Source organism: Enhydra lutris, unplaced genomic scaffold, assembly GCF_002288905.1.
Source record: "Enhydra lutris kenyoni isolate GAN:26980312 unplaced genomic scaffold, ASM228890v2 scaffoldscaffold6, whole genome shotgun sequence".
Taxonomy (NCBI): domain Eukaryota; kingdom Metazoa; phylum Chordata; class Mammalia; order Carnivora; family Mustelidae; genus Enhydra; species Enhydra lutris.
Genome location: NW_019154090.1, coordinates 38,678,213 through 38,689,457, shown reverse-complemented (window position 1 = coordinate 38,689,457; position 11,245 = coordinate 38,678,213). Strand labels below are relative to the sequence as shown.

At 35.2% G+C, this 11,245-nt stretch overlaps 1 protein-coding gene across 2 annotated transcripts in view; it reads left to right on the top strand.

The window, feature by feature from the left end:
* Positions 1 to 11,245, top strand: part of LOC111141831 (taspase 1) — a 271,125-nt gene that overhangs the window by 64,832 nt on the left and 195,048 nt on the right. The window contains exon 1 of one of the 2 annotated variants that reach the window (XM_022494663.1): positions 9,036 to 9,210. The exons of the other annotated variant lie outside the window; for it this stretch is intronic. Coding sequence (XP_022350371.1) covers positions 9,201 to 9,210 — 10 coding nt within the window. The 5' untranslated portion in view covers positions 9,036 to 9,200. Of the gene's footprint in view, positions 1 to 9,035; positions 9,211 to 11,245 lie in introns of those variants that run through there. 2 annotated transcript variants of the gene reach the window in all.

Sequence of the window (11,245 nt, the reverse complement as noted above, 5' to 3'; positions counted from 1 at the left end):
ATTTGTGGATGTTGAACCAACCTTGCAGCCCAGGAATAAATCCCACTTGGTCGTGGTGAGTAATCTTTTTAATGTACTGTTGGATCCTATTGGCTAGTATTTTGGTTAGAATTTTTGCATCCATTTTCATTGGGGATATTGGTTTGTAATTATCTTTTTTAATGGGATCTTTGACTGGTTTTGGGATCAAGGTAAGGTGGCCTCATAAAATGAGTTTGAAAGTTTTCCTTCCATTCCTATTTTTTGGAACAGTTTCAGAAGAATAGGTATTAATTCTGCTTTAAATGTTTGGTAGAATTTCCCTGGGAAGCCATCTGGCCCTGGGCTCTTGTTTGTTGGGAGATTTTTGATTACTACACTTTCCTTACTGGTTATTGGTCTGTTCAGGTTTTCTCTTTCTTCCTGGTTCAGTTGGTAGTTTATACATCTCTAGGGATGCTTCTGTTTCTTCCAGATTGTCTAATTTGCTGGCATATAGTTGCTCATAATATGTTCTTATAATTGTTTGTATTTCTTTGGTGTTGATTGTGATCTCTCCTCTTTCATTCATGATTTTATTAATTTGGGTTCTTTCTCTTTTCTTTCTGATCAGTCTGGCCAGGGGTTTATTACTCTTACTAAAAAGAACCAGCTTCTAGTTTCATTGATCTGTTCTACTGTTTTTTTGGTTTCTATTTTACTGATTTCTGCTCTGATCTTTATTATTTCTCTTCTCCTGCTTGGTTTAGGCTGTATTTGCTGTTCTTTCTCCAGTTCCTTTAGGTGTAGGGTTAGGTTGTGTATTTCAGACCCGTCTTGTTTCTTGAGAAAGGCCTGTATATATATTGCTACAGACTTTCCTCTTAGGACTGCCTTTGCTGCATCCCAAGATATTGAACAGATGTGTTTGCATTTTCATTTGTTCCCATGAAATTTTAAATTCTTCTTTATTTTCCTGGTTGACCCATTCATTCTTTAGGAGGATGCTCTTTAGCTTCCATGTATTTGAATTCTTTCCAATTCTCCTCTTGTGATTGGGTTCAAGTTTCAAAGCATTGTGGTCTGAAAATATGCAGGGAATGATCCTAATCTTTGGTTATTGGTTGAGACCTGATTTGTGACCCAGATGTGATCTATTCTGGAGAATGCTCCATTCTTCTCTAGTACACTAGAGAAGAATGTGTATTCTATTGCTTTGGGATGGAATGTTCTGAATATATCTGTGATGTCCATCTGGTCCAGTGTGTCATTTAAAGCCTTTATTTCCTTGTTGATCTTTTGCTCAGATGATCTGTCCATTTCAGTGAGGGGAGTGTTAAAGTCCCCTCCTATTATTGTATTATTGTCGATGTGTTTCTTTGATTTTGTTATTAATTGGTTTATATAGTTGGCTGCTCCCATGTTAGGGGTATAGATATTAAACGAAATAACATCTAAAGATGTTAGATCTTGTTGGACAGATCCTTTAAGTATGCTATAGTGTCCTTCCTCATCTCTTATTGTAGTCTTTGGTTTAAAATTTAATTTGTCTGATATAAGGATTACCACCCCAGTTTTCTTTTGATGTCCATTAGCATGGTAAATGGTTTTCCACCCCTCACTTTAAATCTGGAGGTGTCTTTGAGTTTAAAATGAGTCTCTTGCCGGCAGCATACGGATGGGTCTTATTTTTTTATCCATTCTAATACCCTCTGTCTTTGATTGGGGCATTTAGCACATTTACATTCAGGGTAACTATTGAAAGATATGAATTTAGTGCCATTGTATTGCCTGTAAGGTGAATATTACTGTATATTGTCTCTGTTTCTTTCTGGTCTATGTTACTTTTAGGCTCTCTCTTTGCTTAGAGGACCCCTTTCAGTATTTTCTGTAGGGGTGGTTTGGTGTTTGCAAATTCTTTTAGTTTTTGTTTGTCCTGGAAGCTTTTTATCTCTCCTTCTATTTTCAATGACAGCCTAGCTGGATATAGTATTCTTGGCTGCATGTTTTTCTTGTTTAGTGCTCTGAATATATCATGCCAGTCCTTTCTGGCCTGCCAGGTCTCTGTGGCTAGGTCTACTGCCAATCTCATATTTCTACCGTTGTATGTTACAGACCTCTTGTCCCAAGCTGCTTTCAGGATTTTGTCTTTGTCTCTGAGACTTGTAAGTTTTGCTATTAGATGATGGGGTGTTGACCTATTTTTATTGATTTTGAGAGAGGTTCTCTGCCTCCTGGATTTTGATGCCTGTTTCCTTCCTGCCAATTAGGGAAGTTGTCTGCTATAATTTGCTCCAATGTACCTCCTGCCCCTCCTCCCCCCACTTCTTCTGGGATCCCAGTTCGTCTAATGTTGTTTCATCTTAAGCTATCACTTATCTCTTGAATTCTCCCCTTGGGATCCAATAGTTGTTTATCTCTCTTTTTCCTAGCTTCGTTATTCTCCATCATTTGGTCTTCTGTATCACTCATTCTCTTTTCTGTCTCATTTATGCTAGCAGTAAGAGCCTCCATTTTTTATTGTACTTCATTAATAGCCTTTTTGATTTTGACTTGTTTAGATTTTAGTTCTTTTATTTCTCCAGAAAGGGATTCTCTAGTATCTTCTGTGTTTTTTCTAGCCCAGCTATTATCTTTATAATTGTCCTTCTGAACTCTATTTCCAACATCTGACTAATGTCCGTATTGATTAGGTCCAACATGTTTATGTTTATTTTTATTTCTATTACTAATTAATTAATTAATTTGTCAGAGAGAGTAAGTTAGCGAGCAAACACAAGAGGGGGAGTGGCAGGCAGAGGTAGAAACAGCCTCCCCACTGAGCAAGGACCCCAGTGTGGGATGTGATCTCTAGATCCTGTGATTGTGACCTGAGCCGAAGGCAGACTCCTCAACCAACCAAAGTACCCAGGTGTCCCTAACATATTTAATTTTTCCAAGGACCCCAGTGTGGGATGTGATCTCTAGATCCTGTGATTGTGACCTGAGCCGAAGGCAGACTCTTCAACCAACCGAAGTACCCAGGTGTCCCTAACATATTTAATTTTTCCTGTAGCTTCTTGAACATATGAATTGATTTATAATAATTGTTATCATATCTTTGTTTACTAATTTACTATCATCTTTGTCATTTCTGAGTTGTTTTCAGTTGAAATATTTTCTCTTCTTTATTGGCTGCATTTCCTTGCTTCTTTGCATGCTTTGTAATTTTTTATTGCATTCGAGGTTTTGTGAATTTTACCTTATTTGGTGCCAGATCTTTTAAAATTTTAATAAATATTTTTGAGCTTTATTCTAGGGTTTGATTAAGTTATTTAGAGACAGGTTCATCCTTTCAAATCTTGCTTTATACTTTGTTACATGCGACTAAAGAAGCATTTAGCCTTGAGTTTGCTATTGGGTAAAACTCTTCTGAATACTGTAACAAATATATTTAGAATGAGGTTTCTTACTTTGATGGGAACAGGAGCTGAGCTGCTCCTATCCCTTTGTGAACTTGGAGCTTTTTTTTCTCTAAAACTTTTGTGGTATTATTTCCCAGATTTTGGGTGATTTCCTATTATACATACACTGATCTCTATTCAGCTGAAGACTAGAGGGCACTGTGCAGATGTTAGAGTCCTTTTTCTGTGCAGCTCTCTCATCTCTGATACTCTGCCCTGTGAACCCTGGCTGTCTGGGCTTTTCCAGATGCTGAGGTCTTTCTCTTCAACTAAGAAGCTGCTGTGCCATGGGTTGGAACCTCTCTAGGCAGAAGGCTGGGTCGGTCAAAGGGTTTACCTGTTTTGTTTCCTTTCTCTCAAGGATCACTGCCCTTATGTTGCCTACTGATATCTGAAAACTGTTTTTCCTACATTTTGTCTGATTTTCAAAACAGTATCTTCAGGCAGGAGTGTAAATTTGTTCCCTGTTATTCCATCTTGTCCAGAAGCAGAAAACTTCTTCGAAGTTTATTGTATACCTGCAGTAATTGAGAAAAAAATTCCTTGAGTGTCCTAAATCAACAAAAACCAAATTTATCATGTTTTTACTTTGAGCTTATTTTCATATTACCCTAATATGTCTAGTTATCTAATTTCTGTAAGGGTAATAGCTAACATTTATTATGTTTGTACACTATATCAGGCATTGTTTTATGTGTTTTGAATGCATTAACTCATAAAAATTACACAGCGATTTAAGACACATTTTGCAGTTAATGAAACTGAGTCCCTTACTTGACCACTTTTAAGCTATTAGAAAATTTGGGAGTCCTTTCATATCACATTAGAAGCAGCAGATTAGAAGTAAAGGGAAAATGGAATCCTTTTATAATAATGAGAAGTAACTGTTTATACCCATTCAATTATTCATTCACTTCCCCTTCACTCAGCAAATATTTATTACTCATTTTCTGTGAGCCAGGCATAAAGGTACAAAAAGTGTCAAAAGCAGATGGAACACTTAGAAATCTTGGTCCTGTGGTGTTATCTATCACGACTTTTTGGAGACAGCAATGCATTACATACAGTAGGTGTTTCTAAGAAGTGTTTAAATAAAAAGTTCATTTATCTGTATACCTTAGTTTTTGGTTATAGCCACCATGATGTGTTGTATTGTTTAGGTATTGGTGTTTGGTCAGATTTGTGGAGTATTTGGTGTCTTCATAAACTTGATGGGACTACCATCATAAACTGTGTCACATTTACCCAAGTTTCTTTATTTTATTTATAAAAGTGTAGCTTGAATCTTTTCCCATTATGATAGGGAGGGTACAGCTTTGATAGGCATTATCATTTAGAACAGGAATTGGCAAACTATGGCTTATGGCCAAATCTGTTCTGCTGTTTGCTTTTGTAAATAAAGTTTAATTGAGACACAGCCATACCCATTTGTGTATGTATCATCTATGGCTTGTGCCCTGCAAAGGCCAAATAGAGTTGTTGCAAAAGAAACATTGTGGTTACAAAGCCAACTTATTTACTATCTGGCCCTTTACAGAAAAACTTTGTGCTGACTCCTAATATAGAAGTTATATATTTCCAGAAAGGAAATTATGTTTCTTTTGATGAAAAAGGGAAAGCTAGACAAACATTATTTTATGTTTAGTATAAATTAAACCTTAAGGTGCTCATTAGACCCTAGGATTTTTTTCAGAGGCATATTTAGTTTTTGGTACATTGTTTATTTTAAAGTACTATTTCATCTATTATATTTCATAAATTAACTCAAATTTGTACTACTTTTGTATGAATGTGAAAAGACAATTAAAAAAAAGAAAAGACAATTCAAAATGCAAGATTAAAAGAAATGTAAGAGATCTACTAACTAATCATAAGATAGAGATTTAGATGGATTCCCATTTAAACCAAAGTTTAAAAAACAAAATAACAATAGTAGAAAGAATTTTATAAGACAGCTGGAGAAATGTGAACATTGATGAGATATGTTTCAATTCTAAAGATGGTTCATCTTTTTATATGTCAATTGCTTAGGCTGAGGTTCTGTTTTTTTAAAAAAATCATTTTTAATTTTATTTGTTTATTTATTTTTAAAGATTATTTATTTATTTGTCAGAGAAAGAGAGAGAGAGAGAGAGAGAGAGCACACAAGCGGGGGGAGCTGCAGGCAGAGGGAGAAGCAGGCTTCCCACTGAGCAAGAACTCTGATGTGGAACTTGATCCCAGGATCATGAGCTGAGCCACAGGCAGATGCTTATGGATTGAGCCACTCATGTGTCCAAAAAGTCATTTTTTAGATGTAGAAAAGTTCAAATTAAAAAAAAATTTTAAAGAGTTACATTCTGATTATTTAATTTGGTTGGTATGTTATTTCCAAATACAGCAAGTTCCCCTTTATATGCACATTATAAGTCTGTAAGCTTTAAGTGATCAGTAGTACTAATTTGTCTTTCCTCAATTTTGTATATTTATGATGAATAAGGAAGCGATAGGTAAAATAGATAGAAATCAGTTTTTAAGTCCAAAGAAGCAGCTCTCATTTTCTCTTGTGTCTTTCTCATCCAGAATAATGTATTTTGATTATTGGGATCCCTGAGCATTCTTGAGAGCTTTCCAAATCACAAAATGAGACATTTTTAGACTAATTATGGAGTCATGATTCCTTGAAAATGGGTGGTTGCCATCTATGAGGTTGCAGTTCACATCTCGTATTTGGCCAAATAACTCTTTCTGGGAAGCTTGGCTGTGCTAGTGTTTGCCGCAGCAGACAAGAAGCACTGGCTTGTTGAAGGTTTCAATAACCCCATCTCAGGGCTGCTCTCAGTAGAGTGTCATTGCTTTTTGTTTTACATCATGTTGGACTTGTTTTATGTAAATTAAATTGGGTATAACACAAGGAAAATGTTGTCCCTTAAGGAATTTTGACACCCTAGTTTATTATTATTTGTTTAATATCTTGCCTATGTTTATTTGATGCTTAGTATGCTTTAGGCACTGTCACATATGCTTGGATATGTCAGTGAAAAAACAAAAGATTCCCATTCTTATGACACTTACAGTTTCTTTGGGGAAGGTAGAAGTAAACAATAGGCATAATATGTAAATTATAAAGTGTCTAGTATGTTAGAAGGTAGAAAAAAGAAAGATGTGGAAAGAGCAAAATGGCAGGGATTGGGAATCCTGGGTAGGTAGTTGGGTATATTTTTACATAGGTCTCATTAAGGGGACACTTCTGAGCAGTTGAGGGAATTTGCCACTTGGGAAAAAAGGATGAGACTGATAGAGGGAACATTCAGGGTGAAGGCCTTGAGACTGGTAGTCCCCTTGGCATATTTGTGTTTTGGGGAGGCTGGAGTAAAGTAAGCCAGGGAGCAAGAAGACTAAGAGATGAAGTAAGGAGGGAGCAGGAAGGATCACATCACTTAGGATTCTCATTCAAACTCCAGGATTGTGCAGATTTTGAAAAGAGGAATGTCATTGTCTGACCTATGTTTTACAAGGAAGTCGGTGGCTAGTGAGCATGGACTGGGGCAGGGAGCAAAGCAAGGTGTACGTGAAAGTAATGAGTCCATTGCAACAGTTCAGGTAACAGATGATGGCGGTTTAGACAAAGGTGGTAGCAGGAGAGGAGGTGAGAAGTGGTCACATTCTGGATATATTACAAAGGTAGAGTCGATGGGATTTCCTAACTTGAATGAGACAAAATTTCTCTCTAAGTTTTCTCCTTGGAGAGTCATTAAGATTGTGACAAATATGAATGATACTGCATTTAATGTTCTAGAAAGTGATTTTTTGGGCATGTTAGTATCATGTAGCTTTTCAGAATTTTAAAATGATTTCAAAAGCACTTATATGCCATTTTGTGTAATTATTAACTACTAGAGAGGTAGTTTTTGATAGGAAGAAAAGGTCAGATATTCAGTATTCTTATCCATAAGATGGGAACCAGATAGTCAAATTCCCGTGAATATTGTAAAATGCCTCAACTATTTTAAAAACTTGCATAGCAGCCAATGGCAAATTGATTTAATTTAAAAGCAATGTCTTTAAGAAATGAAAAATAAAACTAAAAATATTTTATTTTAACAAAGATTTTATTTATTTAGTTGACAGAGAGAAACACAGCAAGAGAGGGAACACAAGCAGGGGGAGTGGGAGAAGCAGACTTCGTGCTGAGCAGGGATCCTGATGCGGGGCTGGATCCAAGGACCCTGGGATCATGACCTGAACCGAAGACAGATGCTTAATGAATGAGCCTCCAGGCCCCCAAAACTAAGAATATTTTGTAAAACGCCATTAATTCCAGATACTGGGATTGGACCCAAGATGACCAATGGGCATGCTAAGATTTAGCTTCAAACTTCTGTTCTGATCATTTAACATACTACTTCAGCATATCTTTTACATCTTCACATGAAGAGAAGTTATTTCTTATATTACATTCCTTTTCTAGAAGAAGGAAGTGCTAAAAATGCCATCAGGATAGCTCAACTCGTATTCAAGTTTCTATTTCAGTTTTTCTTCCATTTGAACTTTATATGATAGCTTTTCTTTTCATTTTCTATGCAGTGGTTTCATTTGATGGAGGAATAGGACAAACTGTTTTCTACTTTCAGAATCCTTTAGAATTAAAAAAAAAATAGAAGTTTGAAGGGGTAAAGTTGTTTATTCTTGTTGGCCCTCTCTTTTTTCAGTGCCTCCTACCTTTATGTATATTGGAAAATAGTTATTGGACTTAACTATTTAGTTTCTCACTAGAACTATTTGGGTGTGTTTGAGTGGCTCGTTAGATTTTGTTTTCCAGTTTGTCACTGGTCTTATTAACAAATGAATCTAAAGACTTCAATGTGCATTACTTTGAGTTTTAGTGTTGGGATGATGAGAAGAACAGAAACAAAAAATAGAGATCAGAAAACTAATGAGCAGGCATAAACAAGTTCAAGGAAACCTATTACTAGCTGGTTCAGATCTTTAAGAAGTTGGCTATGGAAGGAGATGAAGTGATTGATTATTATGATAACTGCTTGCTGTTACTGTGTTAGGGAATGAATGGAGTGGTTAATTATCCTGAATGCTATTTGAAATCTTTGAAAGTAAGTTTTTTAGTTAGTGAACAGTATCCTTTTATTTACTTCTTTATGTTAAAACTTGAAGTTTAGGGCTTAATAAATTACTTTTGGTACACACCATAGTACTTACCAGAGTAGAAATGATCTAAGGGTCATATATATAGGTCATTTGATATTTTTGTTGTGTCAAGTCTTGCAAATGTAAGTACACCTCATTGTTTTGGGGCATCTCTAGATGTACCCACTCATTTTGAGTAGACCCAGTTGTTATAGTAGGCAAGATGACCAAATCTGAAAACGTTCACTGAAACTTTAATTCTTAAACCTGATTAAATAGATCTTGTGACCTTAGTGATCCAAGATAAGTCTTAATATTTTCCACTGGGAAATCAACTATTTTTTTTACTTCTTATGTTGAATTTTGCCAACTTTTAGTTGTTGGTTATTGCAAATGAAATTGTACCATTTTCAGTTGTAAAATTTCTAAGTTGGGGAAAATTTTAAAATTTGGGACATATGGCCATATTATTATTTTGAGGTAAACCTACAATTATATATTTGTGCAAGACATTTTTTCAGTTGCCTCACTAAATGATTTATACTTATTGAATTTGTAGGAGAAGATGATACTGAATTTTTAAAAGAATAATTTTCTGTTATTAGCTTTTTAGTTGGAGAAGGAGCCTACAGATGGGCAGTAGATCACGGAATACCCTCTTGCCCTCCTAACATCATGACCACAAGTGAGTAAAAATTTTTCAAAATTAAGCTGTATTAGCATGTACCTGGAAGTGTTACATTGCTTTAATCCACATAGTATTCTGATATATAAAAAAGGAATCTTATATGTTGAACTATTTAGAGTTAAAAGAAAGTTATTTGATTTTAAGGTACTTTTATATTCCTGAGGATCCCCCCGGTTTTATAGAAGTATTGCTAAAGGATCCCTTTTAGGTTACTTAAAATAATTACTAACAATAAAACCTTAATACTACCCCCTCAGAGAGAGAGAAGAAAACACAGGTCAGCATTTATCCATCTTTGACCTGAGGAAGGCCTTTCTAGGGACAAGTGCAAGAGAAGGAAGAACAAAAGTGTTACTATATAAGCGTTAAGACTGAAAAAAAACCCACTTACCATAAATATGACAAAATATACATATCCTTAATCTATGAAAAGGTATATTAAATTAAAAACCACACAAATACAAATAATACCCCAAAAGAAAAATGATCAAAAGTCATAAGTAGATAATAGAACATAACTAATTGGGAAATGCAAATGAGTACATTTTAAATTTGTTCCCTCCTAATTTGTGAGAGTTAAAAATACTGTATCACTGCTCATAGGTGTGTGATGAAATGAATATAATACATTTTAGGTACAAATATAAGTTAGCAGAAATTTTGGAGAGCAGCTAAGTAATATAGAGCAAAGCCTTAAACTTACTCTGCTTGTAAGAATTTGACATTAGAAATATAGACAAAAATTTATATAGTTCTCAGTAAGCATTATTAAGAATGTCAAAAAGTTTGGAAAAATCTTTTATCCAACAGAGAGAAATGTAAGTAAGTAAATCATCATATAATGAAATGTTATGTAGTAACTAGAAATTGTTATCAAGACTACTGTCTGATCATGATTAACTCTAATGACTTTGAAAAATGAAAAATGAGTTATAAATATATATGTGTGAATGTGTTTTATATGTCTATTTGAAAAATGAAATCATAGCTACTAATATTTATGCCTAAAAGACAAATATTGAAAACATTTACTACTTGTTTTTTAAGTTAAATTTTAATTTTCTGTCATAGTTACCTATGACTATAAATAATCATGAAAATATGGGGAATCCTTCAATCCAAGGAAACCAAGTTGTATTCAAAAGAAATGATTATATATCATAGCAGGTATGTAATAGGATCTTTTTTTTTTTTTTTAAGATTTTATTTATTTATTTGACAGAGAGAGCGCGAACGTGAGAGCGCAAGCACAAGCAGGGGGAATGGCAGGCAGAGGGAGAGGGAGAAGCAAGCTCCCTGCTGAGCAGAGTGCCAGATGGGGGGCTCGATCACAGGACTCTGGGATCATGACCTGAGCCAAAGGCAGATGCTTAACCAACTGAGCCACCCAGGTGCCCTTAAGGATCAGTTTTTAATAACATTATATTCAAAATGAGGACTCATGTAGCTGAACATTGTAATATAAAGAGGTTGGAGGGAAGGGAAATACGTTCATGGTAGGCAAACTGGGAGTATGAGTTCTAATTCTCATAGTCCCTCCCACTGATTCTGCCTTAAAATCTCCCAGTGGAATTTATGTAGAGTTCTTATGTCACCCAGTCAAATCTGGTCATTTGATAGTTCCATTTCGTTTTTCCTTGGAGATATGCCACTTGGCACCTTCAAGTCTAGAATGGGTATTCAGTAAGCCTGGTGCATGATGCCATCCCTGGTCTTTACCTCACCATCATATTGGATTTCCTTTTCATCTCTCCAGTACCAGGTTCTCTGTTTCCTGAATCTCATGTGTTTTTTTCTCTCTTGTTTTATTCCCGTATTTGGTATATACAAGACTAGAAATTGTTTTTCCTAGGTTTTGAAGAAATTGTTCTCTTATGTTCTAGTTTTCGGTCTTGCTGTTATGCATTTTGATTCCCAGTTCTTTATGGTGTATTTTCATCTTTGGAAGGAAGCCTTAATTCCTGTGTTTTTAATATTACAATGAAGCATCTTAGAATTGGTCTTTTTTTATTCAGCGTGCCTGGTACTTACT